The sequence below is a fragment of the Manis pentadactyla genome, chromosome 3, assembly GCF_030020395.1.
Source record: "Manis pentadactyla isolate mManPen7 chromosome 3, mManPen7.hap1, whole genome shotgun sequence".
In the NCBI taxonomy this organism is placed as follows: Eukaryota; Metazoa; Chordata; class Mammalia; order Pholidota; family Manidae; genus Manis; species Manis pentadactyla.
The window spans coordinates 217,329,903-217,352,079 of NC_080021.1; the positions used below are offsets into that span (position 1 = coordinate 217,329,903).

Sequence of the window (22,177 nt, forward strand, 5' to 3'; positions counted from 1 at the left end):
GTCAATTAATATACGATAAAGGAGCCATGGACATATAATGGGGAAATGACAGCCTCTTCAACAGCTGGTATTGGCAAAACTGGACAGCTACATGTAAGAGAATGAAACTGGATTATTGTCTAACCCCATACACAAAAGTAAACTCAAAATAGATCAAAGACCTGAATATAAGTCATGAAACCATAAAACTCTTAGGAAAAAATATAGGCAAAAATCTCTTGGACATAAACATGAGTGACTTCTTCATGAACATATCTCCCCGGGAAAGGGAAACAAAAGCAAAAATGAACAAGTGGGACTATATCAAACTAAAAAGCTTCTTTCTGTACAGCAAAGGACAACATCAGTAGAACAAAAAGACATCCTACAGTATGGGAGAATATATTCATAACTGACATATCTGATAAGGGGTTGACATCCAAATTATATAAAGAGCTCACACACCTCAACAAACAAAAAGCAAATAAACACATTAGAAAATGGGCAGAGGATCTGAACAGAAACTTCTCCAAAGAAGAAATTCAGATGGCCAACAGGCACATGAGAAGATGCTCCACATCACTAATCATCAGACAAATACAAATTAAAACCCAATAAGATATCACCTCACACCAGTTAGGATGGCCAACATCCAAAAGACAGACAACAAATGTTGGCGAGGATGTGGAGAAAGGGGAACCCTCCTACACTGCTGGTGGGAATGTAAACTAGTTGAACCATTGTGGAAAGCAGTATGGAGGTTCCTCAAAAAACTACAAGTAGAAATACCATTTGACCCAAGAATTCCACTCCTAGGAATTTACCCTAAGAATGCAGCAGCCCAGTTTGAAAAAGACATATGCACCCCTATGTTTATTGCAGCACTATTTACAATAGCCAAGAAATGGAAACAACCTAAGTGTCCATCAGTAGATGAATGGATAAAGAAGATATGGTACATATACACAATGGAATATTATTCAGCCATAAGAAGAAAACAAATCCTACCACTTGCAACAGCATGGATGGAACTAGAGGGTATTATGCTCAGTGAAATAAGCCAGGCAGAGAAAGACAAGTATCAAATGATTTCACTCATCTGTGGAGTATAAGAATAAAGCAAAAACTGAAGGAACAAAACAGCAGCAGACTCACAGAACCCAAGAACGGACTAACAGTTACCAAAGGGAGAGGGACTGGGGAGGTTGGGTGGGAAGGGAGGGATAAGGGGGAAAATGGGGCATCATGATCAGCATGTATAATGTTGGTGTGGGGGACACGGGGAAGCCAGTATAGCACAGAGAAGACAAGCAGTGATTCTATAGCATCTTACTACACTGATGGACAGTGACTGTAATGGGGTATGTGGTGGGGACTTGATACTAGGGCAAGTCTAGTAACCATAATGTTGTTCATGTAACTGTACATTAATGATAGTAAGTAAATAACTAACTAACTAAATAAATAAATAACACCATGGCTTAACATCAGTTGGTACACATTCGAAAACTAAATAAAAGCCAGGCTCTTTTCTTTGCAAATCCTTATTTACCATGTATACTAGTTATACAAAAAAGATTAATATTGGGGAGAGGGGGAGGAATTCAGACCAGGATTCCGAAACTTAGCCACACGGTAATAGCTTCACACCTGAGGAAGACTGTGGTGGCCACGGGGACACAGGGCGTGGCTGCCCTGCAGGGAGGCCTGGCCGCCTGGCTGGGGGAGGGCGGAGTCGGCTGCAGCCCCCAGCGCTCAGCTCCTTCTGGATCAGCATCAGCTGCGGAGAGCCACGTCTCCACTCTGACAAGAATTCCCAGAGACCTGAAGCTTCATCACCCCTCCTCCCCCCATTAAAAATGAGGCAACACGGGGGGCCTGGTATTAGGCAGGGAGGCCCGGCCAAGGTCCTGTTCACAATGGACCCATCCACTGGGTCTGCAGACTCCGGTGGTACATAATTGAGATCCACACACTTGGTAGCTGGCACAACCACCACACTGGGTCCTTGTCTATGGAGTAAGACCTACCAGAGGGGGGAAGGTCAAGTGGAAGTCTGACACTACCCTGCCCTGCCCCAACCGTATCCCCCAGCCAGAATAGTAAATCAAAACCAATACTGCACTCCTGAGCAGCAGCAGGGGTTGGCACCACTCTGTGGGAGTTGAAGGGTGCAGGCCAGGAGTCTCCACCCTATCTGGGTAATTTGCTGATCTGACCCCTGCAGAAACCAGACGGCTCCTGGGGGAAGTCTGCAGACTACCGAAAGCTCAGTCAGGAACGTAGGCATAATCACAGCCACAGTGTGCATCTTTTCTACAGCAGAATAAAATAGCGTCTGGTCATTGATTTAGTGAATACATTTTTTTTCTGTTCCAATCAAAAAAGGAGGATCAGAAACAGTTCATATTCCACAGAACATGGAACAGTTATACATTTACAGTTTTGCCTTAGGGCAAACTTCTGCCCTGTGTCATAACATAGGAAGAGACCTGGATATCTGGACATCACTCAGATTATCACAATGATCTGACAGCAGTGACAGTATGGTGATCAGGTCAGATGAGGAGGTGGCCAAGTCACTGGAGGCCTTGGTAAAACACATGCTGTCTTCCACATCCATAAAATGTTTAGGGATCCAAGGCCAGGTGCATGCTGGGACCTCTTAAGTGTTGAGAGACTGCCCTCCCTAAGGTTTCTCACACTCTTACACAGCTGCCAGGTATGCTGAAAATGCAAGGCCCCAACCATCTGGTACTCAGGACATTTCTCAAGGTTGTGTTTGCAGTAAGCAGCCTTGAGGGATGAGGTAACATCTCCCCATAAATAACGAATAGGCTTGCTTATAATGCAGTGAGTTCCCCAGGCTCAGAGTTCCCCTCCCGTGATGTAACCCACTATCAACGCAGGCATCCAGGTAGGCCCACCTACACTGCCCTTATGGGAAAGGGGTTCAGGGAATTGCCAAGACCCACTGACACTCTGGCTACTCTTCGGCTGGGACTTGTCGGCATCCGTGTAACTGTGATAAGCTAATCTTTAGGCTCACACATCCACAGGCACACACACACACAAAAAGCTAAAGTCTCTCACCTTTCACAATTCTTGACATCATCTGAAGCAAAAATAGACTACCTCTCAACCCAAGGTGAGACTACCTCTCACCATTTCCTTGGGTGGGCCTCTTCAGGTGCTTCCAGACCCACCAAGTTGTAAGCTGAGCAGGCCCAGCAACAGTCAACTGCAGATGGGAGCAGTACATCCCAGACTGAGAACAAGCAGAACCAGAGGCCACAGCCCCCACGGTACCCACCACATTGTCCCAGCATTGCTCCCATAGCTCACATCCACGATTGTACAGGGGGTCGTGTAATAACAACTGGGGGAAGAGGAGGAAGCCCAGCCTTACCTGACAGATGGGCCACCCTGGTGTGCGGCAACAAGCCAAAAACACTCCATGACAGACTCCCTTACGACGGCCACGAGACAGCAGTGAGAGAAAAGCCTCCCCAGCGGGAGGGCTTCAGCAGGGCAGCAGGTATCAACCCTGTATGAAAACTAAGTGCAGACAATATTTGGACTCATGGAGCGTGGTGAGTTTTTCAATAAGATTCTCAAGAGCCTAAAAGTAAAGACTGGAAGGTCAGGACAAGAACGTCTACACTGCAGACGTACACACAGATATCTGGGAGTAGGCATGAAGGGCGGAAGACCTCTGTTATCACATGATATCACCACCTGGGAAGGGCATCTAATAACCAAGTGGACAAAATGACCTGACCAGTGAACATCAGCCAACCTGTGTCAGCATTGCGGACTCATGAACAACGTGGCCACAGTGGCAGAAATGGACCCAATAGCATGGACTTGCGCTTAAAGTTGCTCTGATTACTGATGCCCACAAATGTCCCATCTGCCAGCAAGAAAGACCATTACTGAGCTGCACAGCAACAGTGACACCGCTTATAAAGATCGCCAGGCAAGGAGCTGCACCAACAGGTCCTTCTGGAGGGGAGAGCCGGCTGCCTGACTCTGGGAGTGCAGTCAGCCCTCAGCCTACAGCTGCCAGCTCACTCCAGGCCGGCTTCAGGGGCAGAGAGCCACCTCACCGAAGTCACGGCCTTGCCGAGACACCCGAGCCTGGTGACCCGGTGAGGCGGGGGCAGGAAGGCCCAGGCTTCCGGCTGATGGGGTCAGCTCTAACGGGTAATACTCATTCCACAAGTCTCCTGGGCTGGACAAGGCTTTGCCGGGCGTGCATCACACTTCGGTCTTCGCCCGCCCAGTCCTGCCTCTGCCCCGTCCTCTCACGGACGTTGATCCCCAATAAATATCCTGCGACTCCCAACTCCATCTCAGCATCTGCTTCTGCAAAGCCTAATCCCTGACAGAGGCAAACACCAGGCACAACTCTACTTCGCACAGCAGACGTGTGGGCTCTGGGGTCCTGTGGTAAAGGTCTGAACCCCAGTCCCACCCCTTCATGGCTGGGAGACTCCAGACAAGGCCTAAGCTTCTGTAAAGCCAATGAGAGTAACAGTCCCTCTCAGAGGACAAATGTAAGAATCCAGTGAGTGCTGCCTTCACATCGGCTTTCCTGATTAACCAGTCCCACGGTGTCTCTTCCCTCACTGCAGATTCAGCTTTGGTTTGTGATCTCTCATCTCATTTCTTTGAACTCTCGATCTGTAAAATCTGGGCTCATCTGTAGAACAGAAATACTTGTTCCTACTGGCTGATAAAGTATTGCTCCTCGGCCAAAAAGCAGTGCTAACAGGCAGCGCTGCAAGGCCACAAGGAGCGCTGAAGCAGAAAGCTGGAATTCTTAGCACACAAATCTAAAGCTGTCCCCCTTCCATTTGCAAGGAACCAGAAGCAATGGCTGCGAGGCCTCTGCTAGGTTCACATGCAAGACTCGGTAAGCAATCAGAGTTGGGATAAGCGATACCCCACGTGGGAAAATCTCAGAACAACAGAACGGGTAGCGATTCTATGCTACCACCACTTAAAAACAGACACAATTTTTTTACATCCTGTTTTGTCTTCCTCTCTCTCCTCCTCCTCCATTAGCCCCCACCCACACAAAAGCAGGATACAGTGGCAGAATACCAGCAAGAGCATTAGAGGCACGAAATAGTCAAGAGGTTCAGTCTTGGACCTGCTGCTAATAAATCCCTGTGACTTCTTCACTACCTGCCTCCTTTGTTTCCTTCGCAGTGAGATGAGGGGGAGAATTAGCTGCCTCCCGGCTCTTTCAGATCTGGCACGCTAGACGTGTCCCCCAGTGATATCAGAGGCTCCTTGGAGGGGAGGACAATGCCACATACTGCCTAATGTCTGCTGAATGAACTGCACTGAATTCATTGGTCTTAGGAGACCTTTAAATTATAAGTGCCCTTTATTAAAAATAAAATACAAAAAATAAGGGAGAGAGGAAGTTAATCTGTAAGAACTCATCCTAGCCCCACATCCAATGTGTAAACTCAAATTCTCTGCATGCCACACTTGGCAAGGGGGCTTGGGGTGCTGGGGAAGTGGGGAGTTAGCGGTCCCCCATTCTTTTAGTCAAAAAGTGATAGGATTTCTGGCAAATAGAAGGAAAAGGAAGTTGGTGGCATTGTTATTTAATTTCAATTATTTTATTTTATTTTTCCCAAGGTGCCCAGTCAAAAAAAATAAAATCTAAATTAATTTTGTTGTCTGTCAGATAGAAAAAGAACATCTTTCTAGAGCTACTGTGCCTGGGATTATTTATGCTGGCTTAACAATATGATAAAAATGAAATGAAATTCTATTTAAGGCTATGGGAAACTTATAAGGATATTTCCTTTGGGGTACTGACATACAGATGCAGAGGTAGATGAGTGGAGAGAACAGGACCCTGGGAAACCTTCTTGGGCCACAAAAAATGGGGCTAGAGTTGAATCTGTAGCTAAAGACCCCTAGGTTTCGTCTCTGGGGACATTAAGTCCCAGCAAATCTAACTCCCTGTGCCGGAAGCTGGAGCAACTGCACAGAAAGTTCCTAAAGCCATGAGCTCTCGGGAAGAACTGAAAGATCTACTTGGGAATATCTGTGAGCCCCGAATACAGCAGGGTAAGAAAGATGGCACAAGAAGGTTCAGCTCAGCAATACACGAGGGAGTCTGTACGTGAGTGGGGCACTCGGGAGTCCTGAAAGGCTGTCCTGTCCTGTTCCGAGGTACCCACCAAGGTTACAGATGAGGGTCTTCTGCAGATCTGATCTGAAACTCAAGCCTGGTAGTCTCTCACTGTGGCTACTAAAGATTTCCAGGGACAAAGAGGAGAGGGGGAAGGGGGCAACAACTGCATGTGAGGGTGCCCACGCCCACCTCAGGAGAGCCGGAGGAGAAAGCACTGACCTCTGGCCCATCTGCACAGCACCTTCCCTATCTTTACACACTGGGGTGCCCATGGAAGATGGTATCTACAGGACACAGTGGAATAAGAGCCACCTAGAACCCAGCGAGTCTCCTTGAGAGCCGAGAGGACTAGGGTCTCTTCGGGACTTCAGGGGGTGGGGGCGGCCTTATTCGGCAGTTCCCACTTCTCGGAGTCCGCACCGCTTCTTGCCTCTGCCCCTTCCTTCTGCCTTTTAGGAGGTAATGGGTAGTAGGCCTGTCTTGGGCTGCTCTATTTTGAGGTACCAACAGTGTATTTAAGTCCATTTATAGGGATTTAAAAATTCTCTGAGTCCACATCCTCCAAAGAGCTTCTCCTGGTTTCCCTAAGGTTGATTTCATGTCCTTATTTTGAACCCTAATGGCCTCTTTGTCTCCCCAGGACAACTCCAAATTCCTTAAAGGAAGGTTTATTTATCCGTCAGTATCCAGGATCTTGCATTATGAACATCAGATTTTATTTGCTGAATTTCAAAAATAAATACCAATTAAAGATAAAGAACAGCAAAAGTCCAAACTCCAGTGGTTCGAAGATGAGTACCTCTATCAGAGAAGTCAGGACAAACTAAATTAAAAGCCTGTTCCCAGCACCAACCACCTCCAGACCCACAGCTTTGCAATGGGATTAGGAGGCCTGGGCAGTGGGTGATAGGCCGGCCTTCTGCATGGGGTTCCCACAGGTATCAAATAAAATGGGGGGTGGGGATATACATGGGGGTAAGCAGCTGGACATGTTGTTATTTTTCTGTGTATATAATACCTGGTCTCAAAATAGGGAAATTCAGAGGCAAAACAATCGTGTATTCATTGGCAGACGAGCACATATACCTACCATAAGACCTAGATATTGTACTCCTAAGTGTTTACCAAAGAGAAATGAAAGCATATGTTCATACAAAGACTTGTAGGTGAATGTTTATACCAGCTTTATTTGCAACAGTTAAAAACTGGAAACAAGGCAAATGCCCAGCAACAGATGGACGGATAAACAAAGTGTGGTATAGCCACTCAATGGAATACTATACAGAAGTAAAAAGAAATGACCTCTTAATACGTATATGCAACAATATAGATGCATCTCAGAATAATTATTCTGAGTAAAGAATTAAAAAAAACAAATTAAAAAATTATATACAGTATGATTCCATTTATATAAACTTCTAGAAAATACAAACTATCAATAGTGACAAAAACATCTCAGAGTACCTGAGGACGGAGGTATAGAGTGAGCAGGATTTTAGATGGGCATAAGGAAACTTTTTGGGTGATGAGTATGTTCATTATCTTGATAATGGTGAGTTCATTAATGGTTTCACCATAAATACATATGTCAAAAGTTACACACTTTAAACATGTGCAATAAAGCTGTAAAGAAAAAAGAGAGTACACATCAGATCTGCAATGAACTGAATTGTGAACTTCTGATTTACACAAATACACCTGAAAGTGTCTTTAATAACAACGCTACAGGCTTAGGTATAGCGAGTTTAACTGCCAGGACCAAACCACTAAATAAAAATACATTCAGAGAAAAAGAAGTAAAATATTACCAGACTGTCTTGCTCTGTGGAACCAAGGGTCAGGGTGATTATGTGTTGACAACACTGGATACATTTGGGAGCTGATGGGGAAGCAACCAAGTTAGGATTCACCGTCTGAGTTTTAAATTCCAACAGGTTCCCACTGTGGCCCTGAGCAAAAAAAGCTCTACCAAGTTTTCCCAGTAATAGTCATCCCACTTGTCTTGCAGGTACTCTGACAATTGTTTTCCCAGGTATTTCCAATCCTGGAGTGTTCCTTGCACCCCGCTCCTGAAGCAGCAGTTCTGAATCTCAGATGGAAACAGGCATCTTCCTGGGAGCTGTTTAAAAACATGGATGCCTGGGCCTCTCCCTGTGAGAGCTCCCGTATGATTCTGACGGGCAGCCGGGGGCTGGCAATCACTGCTCTAAAGGCTCCCACCTTTCCAGAGAAGTACTGGGCCCCTACATCAGGCTGGCTGGGCCCTTTACTTCAGAGCCCATTCTGGTCCATTACAACCCAGCTGTCAGAACGTCTCCCGAGTGACCTACACAGTTCATCCAAAGGACCAGGAGGAGGCCCTGAGCTCAGAGCTTCATCTAGGTTTAGAAACCCCTTCCAAACATAAAGACAAGGACCAGTTCTTTCAACACTAAGCAAACTTAAAGAGATACCTGGTATCTCAGGAAGCTGGAAATAAGTATAACCTGGGCTGAAAACAGGTTTTCATGTTTTATTCTTAAAAATTCCTGTGTATCTACCATGAATGAGGACTATCACAGTGACTGCAACCACCAGATCAAAATCCATTCTGCCCTTAAAGACTCAAGCTAAGAGACAAAGCCGTTTCCTTCACAATGCTGTTCTCCCGTTACTGAGGTCACTGAACCTATTAGAACTTAGAGAATAGTTTATAGCACAGGTGAACACAGAAACTGGCTCACTGCTTCTTGATCACTTATAACCCTAAACAGAGAGTCTCTGGGCCAAAATCTAAAATCTATGGGTCAATAATAGCCTACATGACAGAGAGAGAAAAATAAAAAGGCATACACAAGAGACCACCAAAATTACTTTCATTCCAAGAAAGAATGGAAAGATTAAAAACAAAAAAAAATGTTTCACTTAGAACCAGCATTGGGGAAGGGCAATGTAAAATATTAATGATCCTGAAGCTCTGACTCTTTGATATGCAAAAAAGGATTTAAAAAAAAGGTCCAACTTCTATCTGATGAGTTGTACAAGACAACCACCCATTTTTCTTTTCTTCCTTTGCCCAATAATGGCTGGAGTGATGTAATAACCACACTAGACAGCTGTCTTCCTGGATAAAATCACCCTGTAAAGGAGAAATGCAATTAGAGGATGCAATGAAATATAATTTTTAAACTGATTCTCTAGGCTGCCACATTCAACGTGGTGCTTAATGGCCAGGTTCTTTATTATAGTTTTCCATTTTATGTAATTTCTCTTTGATTCTGCATCTATGGAAGACACTGAGTCTTAAATCTTAGTCTATGTCACAATGGGTCTGAGACAAATACAGGAAAGATCAGCTGAGAGTTAGGCCAGGCCCAGAACCAGACAGGAAGAAACTGAAGTGTCACTTGCGAGGGTGGGCGGGTAGCAGGGCTCCTCCTACTGGGCCCGCCCTCCAGTCTCCTCCATGACCACAGGTAGACTCTATCCACTCAGAGAAGTCTCCTACCATCCCCTACACTGCTGATTACCAAAACACGATTTCTTCAACAACAATCCAAGCACCAGACCTGTATTTTTAAAACATTTGATTGTGAAAACATTCAAATATATACAAAAGTAGATAAAACAATATAATGAGCTCATCAACAGTATTATGTTCTCATCATCCAGTTTGAACATTAACTACTTTATTCTATTCTCCCTGCCCCCATACTTCTGAGATAGGGGAGCCTGAAATATTGTAAAGCAAGCAGAATCTATCACACTCCACTCAAGGCTTAGGAGCTCCTCTAACACAACGGGCTTCAGATGGAGTTAACATTATCTCCCTCACTTGTTCATGTACAGAAGTACTGCCCCTTTCAAGGCCCAGCTTGACCAAGCATACACCAGCCTGTAGCAAGTGCACACACATGCGCACATGTTGGCATGCACACAGACACAGCAGGGGACCAGACAGCAGGAAACAAAGGTCCAGATGGAGGGTCTAGATAATAAGACAGGGTCCAGGCCTTCCTACTGGCTTCCTGCCACAGGCCGGCACTTCTGAGTACAGGTGAATGCAAGAAAGCCCTCTGGCTGAAGCAGAAGAGTAAAGTAGTTCCTGTCCGTCTCAGGTATGACAGTCCTGACAAGCTACAGATCTCTGCATGCGGCTATTAGCTGGAACTAAATGTGGTTCTCTCAAGGGGAGAAAAGGATCTTTTACAACATATATGCTAATGAAGCACAATGACACAGAGCATTTAAAACAAAATGTCCCTATATTTATTCTCCATAGACAGATTCTTACATTAATATTTATAAGGGATTCCTCGTTTATTTCTCCCAGAGAGTTTCTCCTGCCCAAAGAGAGAGGATAAAAGATAAGTAACATGAACCAATTATCTTTTAAACAGCTACAAAGAACTACCTTATTTATCTGCATTCTGCTACTTGATTAATCTTCCTAATATACCACTTTCCACATATCAGCCCCTGCTCATGAGCCCCGGGGCCTGCTGCTCCCAGGACAGTCGGCTATCGCGCTGCCCTGGTCTCCAGAGCCTGCCCTATCCATCCTTGCTCGCAGGGCCAGTCCCGCAACTCCAAAGTCTCATGGGTAGGCATCTCTGTCTGTCCAAACGGCACCTGGATTCTAGTCATTTAAATACCCAAGGCTTACACTTCCCATTTCCTAAGAGCCATGAGCAGCAGGAACGCTTGTCTGGAACATCTTGTAAAAAAATGTGCTCAGCCCCATCAGCCCACAGCGGGTGGCGGAGGGTGCAGCACAGAGGGGAGCCAGCCTTCAGGACGGGGGGCATTCAGCCTTCAGGAACTGAGGCAAAGCTGGGCAGGAAAGGAGACAAACAGAGCCCTGGTCGCCAAGGAGTTTCCAGTCTAAGCAAAACACAAGGCAGACAGAGGCCAGTGCCATGGAACAGCTATAAAACCACAGCTTCCAGGAGTTACAAGCTGCAGGTTTCTTTCTGCCCAGTCACTGGACCATTTTCCTTCCTCAGTCAATGACACAGCCAGAGAGAGACGCTTTCCTTCTCTCCCTGCCAGTAACACGAGCACAGAAACACATAAAAAAGGACATTTCAAGAACTATCACTGAGTATGTCTTCTGCGGCCCTCAAATGGGAAACTATAAAGAGGAAGGGGAACAAGGCAACAGTGGAGACTGGACTCGTCAGGACAACTGTCCCACGCCCTTGGCCTCAAAATGCCTTCTGATTCTATTTCAAGGCACATGGAAAACAAACAATGTGAACAGCAACCAAAAAAAAAGCAGAGGAAGAAAATGAAATGGCGCTTGTGCAGTTAAACCTCTGCAACCCAATCGGGCAGGGCCCGGGGCTCTTCCCTGTTCCCGCTCGGAGGCGAAGAGCGCAGGCTGGCGTCAGGAGCTCTGGAGACCGCAGGGCACTCACGCCTGCTCTCTCTCCCGGGGTCAGGACGGCCTGACAACACTGTGTAGTGTTCTCACCCCTCTCCCAGCCACAAGTATAAAACCTTGAGATAGCTACATCTACTAGTTCCTACTGACCTTCTCGCCTTTGCACAGAAAACTGGCTGAAATGAATAGACTGGAAAATATTTTGTTGACAAAACAGAGAGCTACAGTGAATTACAGGGTGGAAGACCCGTCTTTGGGTAACCCTCACATAGGATCATTCCTATCCTGTAACTCAGGACATGGAGTAGATGTGGGTAAGTTTTTTGAGGTAAAATTGGTGTCCCTCATCATTCCTGAAGATAGGTCCAGTCTTGCAGGAGAAAAACAAAAGAAGTACCAAGTCAGACGGCTCAAACATGACTGATGTTAATAAATGAGCTTCTGCAGTGTTGGTTATTGGAAACTGATCTCTCCCTTATTAATATGGTCCCGCACTGGAGGGAAAGATTTCTCCATGTTCTAGAATGCAAACACTGTTTTAATCTTTAATTACATTCTCACTTTCAACTCTTCTGGAGAGTCATAGCCAACAAGGCCTAGGATTATTTCTTTATTACATAGCCTCTCAGTGGTATTTAATGAATATTGTTACTTAATACTTGCCAGTAGGGGAAAGAAGGATTTTAGTGACTTTCTACTCAAGTTTTGCTAACTTTTTCCAAAACTCAGGGAACTTACACCCACAAAGTTCTCTGTCTCCTTTTGGGGACACTCCATACCGGCAACACGCTTGCTCTGCTCACCAGCCCGAGCTCAGAAAGAGTCAGCCTGGGTAGTAAGCAACCCTGCAAAAGGGGTTCAGGATACAATGCTCTGCACTTCTAAAGCTCATGGCGATGAACCAGTTTGCTCCTTATTCACAGTGTACTCACTGTTAACTCTGCTTAGGAGCAAACTAAATCCCAATAAAGAGGTGCCAAATATTGTTGTTCGAGGCCCCTATCCCCATCTGAGTTGAATAATTTAATATAAAGTGATCAACATACAACCAAATTCTGCCCTCCACAAAATAACACGATCCTCAGGAGGCAAAAAAAACCCCAAGTAATCAAGAAGAAAATTAGGTCCCTGCAAGGAAGCACGTTTATAGCCACTTTTCAAATGACATCTACATCAAGGCTTCTGTAATGGCTTAGCAACCACAGGAACCTGGAACTTCATATCTGTGTGGCTGAGGCAAAAAACTTGTAGAGAAGATCCTGAGTATCAGCAACAGAAGAGATGGCGATGTGACGGCCAGGAAGCTGCCGGAGAAGCCTCTGGGTCCAGGGCGCCTCATCCTGGCAGGTATTTGCCCTGCTCAGTTTGACATCAATGGCCACGATAAGCTGCCACCCTCATTCATCACAACTGCCAAGGGCAGATTTATGTCACCACTTTGCTTTCCATGATGCCTGTTGATTTCACATGAGCCTCTGCCTTTCAAGAACAGAAGCAGCATTTACCACACATCTTGGAAAGAATCCAATCACCCGTATAAGCACCACGTGTAATTTCATGTCAGTGATCTTCTCGGGACTCAGCGTGCAAGGCAGTGGCAGGAAAGGAGCCTCATCCAGTTAAACTCTCTAGCTGAATCCGTGGCCCTGCCAAAGGCGATCTGCTGATCTGATTAAGACAGGCACTTTCCGGACTGATTTCAATCCTACAAGGGTCAAAAGGAAGCCTAGGCGTGCATGCTGTGTCATTATCCCTGTCACCTCCTGAATCAGTGGCATTTCTTTCCAGCAACACATGTCCCTGCACGCTGCTTTTGTGTTGTTACTCAAACCTGAGGTAGGTCCCGTGAGTGCCGGAGCATGAAGTGAAGAGCCCCTGCACTCTCAAGGGTATGAGACGGTACCAAAACAGATGCAAAGTGCCCCAGAAAAGCCAGCAGTGAGCCCCAGAGCACACCGAGGAATGCTGTTCAGTGATAAAATGGAGTGCACCACCGACACACAACGTAAATCGATCTCCAAAACAGCACGTTGAGAAGGAGCGACCAGAAAGAAAATGTGTTCTGTATGACTTCACTTATGTGGAGTTCAAGAAAAGGCAAAACCAACGTATAGGGACAGAAATCAGAACAATGGCTGCCTGGAGTGGTTGAGAAATTGGAAACAAGAAGAGTCAACTCTTTCAAGGAGCTTAGCTGTGAGGAGGACGGAGAGGAGGTGGAAGCTGGAGGAGAAGCAGGATTCCCAGCCAGCTGTTCTCACAGGAGATGGTCTTCCGGGTTAGCATGTTTGCCTGCTACCCAGATGAGCCAGGAGAAAGGTGAACGCTGACAGTGTAGGACCGAAGGTGGAGGGCGGAAGTGGAGACCTGGCTCGGAGGGGGCGGGGAGGGCTGGACCTGGTGGACAAGAGGAAGGGTGGTCTGGGCTGCGAGCACAGACAGTGTTCCCAGTGGCTGCCTGTCCTGCAGCCTCTGAAAGGAACTGTGCTGGAAAGGCTGTTCCCACAACTTCTAAGAATTGGGGTAATATTTTTAAAAACAACCTGCCTGTAAAACAATGTATTTATGTTTTCCTCAAACCTAAATAAGATCTGTGTGTGCAGACTAAGAACACAGGAGAGCCTTCCACCTCTGCCGCTACCAAAAGCCACCATTTCTTCAGGCAAAGTGCTGAAGCCCAGAAGGCACTGGCCCGTGAGCCTGGCCTTACAGGTGAAAACCAAAATCCTACGCTAAGACAAAGGTAAGCTAAACAACGCACGGTAAAGGTGAGACTGCCGCCTCAGGGAACACAAGTAAATGGGGCTACATCTGACATATATTAAATACATAAATGGCTCACTACACAACTTACAGATCAATTAAGATAGCCACTTTCCAGACTGATTTCAATCCTACAAGGGTCAAAAGCCTGACAGTGTTTACCCAGCAAGAAGGAACTCAGCTCCTTATGAAAACAATAGTGCCCCTTCTTAGAAGGCTTCACTGAGCAGACACTCGGGAATCAAGGAAGGAGGCCACTTCATCTGTGCCCTCTGAACACTAACACAGGAGAGAGGCCTTTTATCATGAACATCTCCGTCCCTTACAAGTTTCTTTGGGGGGGTAAGATATGAATCATTAATCCCACGAATCACTAATCCTGTGGGAACTCAGAGGGCATCTGAGTCTTCAAAGTCTACTACTGTTACAGCCAACTGCATTTCAGAAACACACACACTATATGAACCTCCTGCATTCCTGCCATGCCTGTGGTCTTAGCACACTTAGCAACTTAGGCAGAGCCGGTGGTTTGGGTGCCGTCTGACCACAGGCCCAAGGGAGTGCAGAGGCCCGTCTGTCCCCCCATGAAGAGGCACGGATTCTGGAGGAGGCGAGCGACGAGCCCAGCCGCCGGCCTTTCACGGGCTCCGCCGCTGGTTACAAATGGAAGCTTTCCGCAGACTCCTGGAAGCCTACACAAGAAAGCGTCCAGCTCTCTCACTAAAGGAAAGCCTGTCTTCACAGCTGGCAGTGGAGAAGTTCGCGGAAGTGGGGCTGGTCTTCCCTAAGCGGACTTCTCCTCAGCCCGCCCACGGCCTTCTTGGGCACCCGCGGGTCATGTCAGTAGGACCTGGCCACCTTACTGTGCTTCCCTGATACTTGTTTGTTCCTATTTGTACTCAGAGCTTCTTGAAAGCCAAAATTATATCTTACTCATCTCCAAATCCCCAGCACGGCACAGAGAACCAACCACTTGGAGGCCTTGAGTAAATATCTGCTGAATAAATAAGTGAAGGGGGCTTACAGGCTCAGCCATTCTTCCCTCTGTGCAACCTCTCTCCTCATTGGCAACTGTGGTGGTTTTAAAGTATGTCTGCAAATCCTTTGATGCTCCTCCCTTCAAAAGAGAAAGGCTTGCCCATCCCCTTCAATGTCAGTCAGATTCAGTGACTCATTTCTAATAAACAGAATGGGGTGGAACTGATGCTATGTATCCTCTGAGGCTGGGTCATAGAAAGGATGGGCTCCAGCTGGCTCTCATCCTTAGCCTGCTTCCTCCAGAAGAAGTCACCCACAAGTCATGAGGATACTAGAACATCCTGTGGACAGGCCTAAGGGGAGAGGAACTGGGGTCTCCCGCCAACAGCCAGCACCACCTTGCCTGCCATGAGTGAGCCACCTTGGAAGTGAACTTTGACCCCAGCCCAACCTTGGGATGACTGCAACCCTGGCTGACAACTGGCTGCAGTCTTACACCTCTGAGCCAGAGCCACCAACCAAGCCACTTCCAGATCCCTGATCCACAGAAAATGTGGGAGATTAGGTTTATTGTTATTAAACCACTATGTTTTGAGGCAATTTGTTAGGCAACAGCTGATGTAGCGATAGCTAACATAAGATTTTGGTAATGCTTTATGAAGGAGCTTGAGGGTTTGATCTCCTAATGAAAAAGTTACTTTATGGTCATGCCATGCCTATAGTGGAAAGTTTGTAATTAGTAGTGTTCTACAGAATACAACCATAACATGGCTGATTAATATGCAAACTTAATTAGTCCATAGGTTAATTAATATTACATAGAAAATTACTACCTTAAGACCTAACAACTACATTCAGTAAATGTTGGGATGTGATATAGAACAATATTGTAATAAAATCCTCTTTGGAGGTTGTTTTTTGGTTTTAAACATATACACAGAAAAAAGTCTGGAACAGTATCTTTTAAAAGCATAACAATAACTTAGGGTAACAGTACATTTTTTCCTTTTTTGTTACTCTGTTTTTTCAAAATCTATATTACATATATAACTAGTGTTCTATTTTTTAATTAAATATTTTTATAATCCAGTTAGGCCAGCAGCTGTCTTACTGGTATTTCTATTGCTGACATCTAACACAGTAAGCAGCACATACTAGGTGATCAATAAAAGTACATGGACTGTCCTTTAGATACAGATCCTGCCTCCTGGACAACAGTTATATAAAGAGATTCCAAGATAATGTGAGCCCAAAAAACTAAATGATGTGAAAAGGCAGCAGTCAATTTTCACAGGAAATAGGCTACTAAGTATAGGAAATCATTCCAACAGTTGTATTCTTAGGAAACAGTAACCGCTTTTCCCTTTGAAAGTAAGTACTTTGAGAGATTTATTATAAATTTGTAATGACAGTTGTGAACACCTTTTTTTTTTTTTTGGCATGAGAACAGAGTCTGTTGATTGTCCTGGTGCTTAAAATAGTTTCTAAGTGCCCTCATAATAGCATGTCACCTGTAAACAGGTTTCAAGCCAATGCAAATTAACAATTGGTGAACAGATGGGCTAAAAACTGACTTTTGTCAAGACAGAGTTTGCAACAAACACTTTCTGGCTGCAGTCTTTTGGGACCATTAGAAAGTCTTTCGCTTCTTGCCAAACATCTTGCCTCAGTAGATAGTCCATGCAGGGAAAATGACAAGTTACAAGGCCCATTAGACTTTTTTGAGAGCTGAAAGTTGAGATCTGAAGAATCACCAAATCAACACATGAGAGATAACAGTAATGTTCCTTCAGAAGCTTTCTGCCAAATACTGAAAACTCTGTCTTGCATCACTCAGAGAAGCTGTCCCTGTAGTCGCTGAACAACATGGCACGTGTGCATGCAGCAGACAAAAAATACTAGATGGAGGCTGGTTAGGTTCATCTTATCCTGGAAGCAAATGTTAATTGTGAAGAAAACCTAAAAATCACCGAAATGGCAGTCTAAGAGTGTCCACTGGTGGGAGAGAAGAGCTCAGCCATTCCACCACCTCCCCAGCTCTTTACTGGCCCTTCTCGTCCCCAGTCTCCATATCTCCACCTACTGTTATCTCATTGGAAAGGACTTCTTTGACCACCCAGTTTAAGCAGCTTTTTCCACACCCACTCCTTACCACCTTATGTGTTCCCTTCCTAAGTACGGTTCATAACCAGAAATTATACACTGATTTATTAATTTTTTCAGGTGTTTTTTTTCCCCCAGTGAACAAGCTTCAGGAAGATGGGACCTCGCCTGTCTTGCTCATGACTATGGCCCCAGGGGCTAGGACAATGCCTAGTAGATGGCAGGTACAATACTTGCTAATCAAACAGAAAATAAATGAGATCTTGTGTAAAGGCAAACTGAGTCTTACCTACACACAATCCTCGAGCTGGAAATTTTAAAACAGAGTTTGTAACTGAAGATGAAATGAAAGAGGATACAACAGGAGGGTAGGACAGGCTAGAGAATGCGTATAAAGTTCAAGTCTCAGGGAGAGTGTGCCCTGATAAGGAGCTACCAGAACCTACCAGTAGGTTCATATTTCTGATTCCACATCACTGAGTAAGCCTCGCCCTCATCTACGAGCTTCTAGTACCAAATAACCCAACAGGCCAATGGATGACTCAAGTACAGCACATTCGAAAACGTTCTACACAGCAACAAAAAAGAGCAAATGACCTGGATGAGTCGAACAGATAATGTTAGCTGGGAAAAAAAGCTGACAATGAAGATTACATATTGTGTGATTCCATTTACATGAAGTTCAAGGACATGTAGAACTAACTGGTCAAAGAAGCTGGAACAGTGTTACAGCAGTGGGGGAGGGGGCTCGCTGCTGTACGGGCGGCAACATGAGGCATCCGTACGGGATTCTAGGAGTGGCGGCCACGAGGCTTGAGCTGGGTGGAGCTACACAAAGGCAGACACGTGTGACGAAACCATCGAGCTGGACACTTCATGAACCTTACAGTATCTGTTATCTCTTCTACTGGGAAAAAGAAAGGCATACATATTCCTATTTTAAAAAAGAGCAAGTGAGCCTGGCACTGATTCTAATCCCAGCTCTACCAGATTCTACAGGTAGCCTGAAGCTTATCAAAAAGTGCTCCTCAGCTATCTGACAAATGTACTTGTGCTCTGCCAACTATGGGAATATGTCATGGAAACAACGAATGAGCTATGAGGCACCTTAAAGTCCCAGGTAGAAAAGTCATACACAAAATATGTACTCTACAAACCGATTATAACTGTAAAACTTATGTAAAATATGTTACATACATGCTTGGTTTCTAATCCTACCTGATACCTTTTTAGAAGAAACAATATGACAAAAATAACTTTCCCTTAGTGGAGAAACAAGCACAAAGCCGAGTTCACCCAGGACAAAAGACCTTTCTCGAACCATTACTCACTGAGGTGGTAAGACAAGAGTGGTGGGCTGAGCCTTTGGTCTGCGTTTGGCGGACACTCCCATCTGGTTAGCAGACCTTTTCAATGACTGTTGATTCAAAAGGCCAGATGCCAGACCTGCGTGGTACTGCAGCTGTAGAGAAAAGCAAAACAGAGGGGAGGAAAAATAACACTTGATAAAAGCAGGGCAAGGGGTATTAACACTACCAATACTTGATACATTTTATTCGGCAGCTAACGTTTTGTTTCAGGGAATGTATTCCTGAAGAGATGATCAGACAAGCAGGAAAAGCAGCATGAGGCTGGCTGTTGACGGCACCACTGCAGAATGAGGGACTGGAAACAATCTAAATGCCCGACAATAACTGGGAAAATGCGTAAAATATGCAAAGAACTTCAGGACATTTTGTTGAAGGAAAAAAAGCCAAACAGGGTCCATGGTAAACAAAGATACCAGAAAGATGTTCTCTAAAATATAACAGGGTATTTCTAAGTGGCTGACTTGTATAATTTTTACTTCTTTATTGTTCACTACTGTTCATTTATGCTTTACATAAATGGTTCTAACGTCTATGTCATTTCTCACAAGAAGATCCAGATAGCTTCCTTAAAGACAAATTAGTTCTGGGAACTCTTACTACTGTGTCATATCTTGCTTATAATAACAACCATGTAACTCATAGTCAACTGCAGTAAATCACGGCTTATCATAAACAGATTCAAACACGAGAGGCTCAGCATTCAGAAGCACTGGGCCACTCTTTTCAATGGTTAAGATACAAGTACCAATCGTAAGAATAAGCCCATGAATAGATCTTACAATAATGTGTGCCAGTGGGCAGAGCACTGAATGGAAAGCTCACTTCGCTCCACCACGTCAGGGTAGCTGGGAAGACACGGTGGGGGTGAGGAAGCAGCACACTCTAAACGGGCTCCCGGCCAGCATCCTTCGCTTTGCTCTGGACAAACTGCTGAGCTTTGAGGTTACTTAGGACAGATCATTTTACTTCTCTGGGCTTCAATTTCTCTATTGAAAAAGAGAAATAATACCACCTAATTCTAGACTAAACAGGACTTTAAAAAAAAATCCACTTTATTGTGTTATAATTTACATAAAATAAAATGCATACATTTTAAGTGTATAGTTTGATGGGTTCTGATCATGTAGTTTCCTGTGAAACCACCACCCTAATCAAGATACAGAAAATTTCCATCACTGCGAAAGTTCCCTTGCACCCCAATACAGTCAATACCCACCCCCAACTCCTACCATCAGAGGAGTTTGATTTAAAATACAGCTCGTCATTCTCACTCATTGCCAAATGAAGCTTATGTCCAATTTGATACGTGACAATGACTCCTGTTTTCCTTTTTAAATCTCATAATTTTTGTATTTTAGATCATAAAAGCTGTCATCAATCTCTATAATAAAATTATCCTTGAAAGGTATTCCAATTTTGAACAGATGTAAATAAAACATTCAAATGTGAAAATGCCAAGCTGAGAATTTGGATTGAAACCATTTATAACATCCAATATGTTTCTTCCTTCTCAAATTAAGCAAGGTCTTTCAAACATTTATTTAGCATTAACTGAACATACAAATAGTTTTCATTCTGAAGCTCTGAATCAATTTCTTTTCGAAGTCCTCTTTCAAGACATAGATTTCCTCTGCAGAGTCAGCTACATTACCTCATGGTAATGAAACCAGTGACCACTGTATAAAAGGGGCTGGGCACTTGGTGCAAAGGGTAATAATGTTCTGAAAAATGACTGGCCTCAACAAAGCCACTGGGCTGCGCACAGAGTGAAAGAAAACAAAACGAACTGAAATTCTCTGCTTCTCAAAAGTGGCTATAAAAATAAGGATATCCAGTGATCCAGTAAGACAGAAATGTCTGTGTTTGGAGCATCCATATTGTTTTTTAACAGGCTCTTGATTTACTTGGTCAATTTGCCGTGGGAGCCTTATGGCTACACAAAACAAGACAAAGATATATCACATTCATAATAAAAATGGAGCTCTTCTCAGGGTGGAAAGGGGGGGCATAATTTGGCTCTAACAACTCATCTTAGACCAATGAATTTTGCTCAAATTTGTTTTTCTCCTACAGATTTCTTAAATGGGAAATCAATGGAGGCAAGGGACAGTACAAGTTTGAAAGACAATGTTTCAAAATGTCAGCTACTTGGGTTTCGATCCTCCCCACCAGAATTTGCAATGAGTGCAATATGCACGGGGCTTTATGGGATTAGAGGGAGAGGCAGCTTGGCAGGGGTCCCCTCCTGGCTCTCCTTTTGGCTCTCCTCCTGCGTATCTTATTAGGGTCCACGCAAGCTCAGCCATTCCAGCCCAGCTGACTCTCTGAGTGGAAGAGTCCTGCTAACTGTGCAGAGTGGCAAGGTGATTTTGCCCACCTGGCATCATTTTGATCATTTGCTCAAAGAAACAAAAAAAACAGACAGCAGAAATGAAAGTTAACTGCTTTCTTCTAAAGGGTTCCTTTAAATCTCACCACCTTGGACGCCCAATGTACTCTACCTCTAAGAGCGCATGAGGGTGGAAGGAGTCCTCTTCCCATAAAACAAAACCTGCCCTTGAAAGCTGACTCACAGTGATTAAGCGACATTTGTTAATCACATATATGTTTCCCAGTTTCCAGGAACACAGCTCCGACTGTCAAGATCTATAAGGGGTCCATTAAATATTTACCGAACCATCTTTGTAATGGGAGAAAAGGTCAAAGTTAATAAAACTGACAGGCAGCTCCTGTCTAACTGGATTTATACATTATTTAAGCACCAAATACTCCATTCCATGAAGCACAGTTTACATCTGCAAAGACTCTTGGAAAACGTTCACTCAGCCAATGGTTTTAAAACAGCAGAAGGGAGTTCATAGCTAATCCACAAATTAACATTAAGAACATATCACTCCCTCAAATACTGCCATAAGTTTTCAATTACAGGTTCTGTAATATTTTCTATAAAAATACATTTCAATAAACATACTTCACTCCAAATGTCTGTGGCATGGAAAGAACTCTATTTCAAAAAGCAACTTATCAAAGTTCTAATGTGATTTTTCTATCCAAGACCATTTCTCCACTAACCAGCAGGAATAAAACGACAGAGGAAGAGAAATAAAACAATCTATTCTTTTAACTTCCACATTCTACAGTTGTGACGAGCAGGGGGAGGAGGCTCTTTACTTACTGGTTCACTGGCATTCCTAGGAACAACTATTCCTAGAACAACAGTCCTCTAGTTCTGAGACCATTTCTCTTCATTCTATTTTTCCTATCTATTAATGTTAACTTTCTGTTTTCTATGACTGACCTAGGATTTTTCTATTAGTTCTCAATTTAAAGCCCTTTCTAATCAATTTTGTCTACTTATTACCTCAATACCTGGGAAAATTTCAACAACTCATAACAATCTGGAGTTTTCCCATTTAGAATTGGGAAAATCTGGATTTATTGAATATTTTTAAAGGC

At 44.4% G+C, this 22,177-nt stretch overlaps 1 protein-coding gene across 8 annotated transcripts in view; it reads right to left on the bottom strand.

The window, feature by feature from the left end:
- Positions 1-22,177, bottom strand: part of MED27 (mediator complex subunit 27) — a 182,870-nt gene that overhangs the window by 101,513 nt on the left and 59,180 nt on the right. For all 8 annotated transcript variants that reach the window (XM_057499151.1, XM_057499152.1, XM_036913493.2 and 5 more), the window contains one exon: positions 18,683-18,813. In XM_057499151.1, the coding sequence (XP_057355134.1) occupies positions 18,683-18,813 (131 nt within the window). The remainder of the gene's footprint in view (positions 1-18,682; positions 18,814-22,177) is intronic.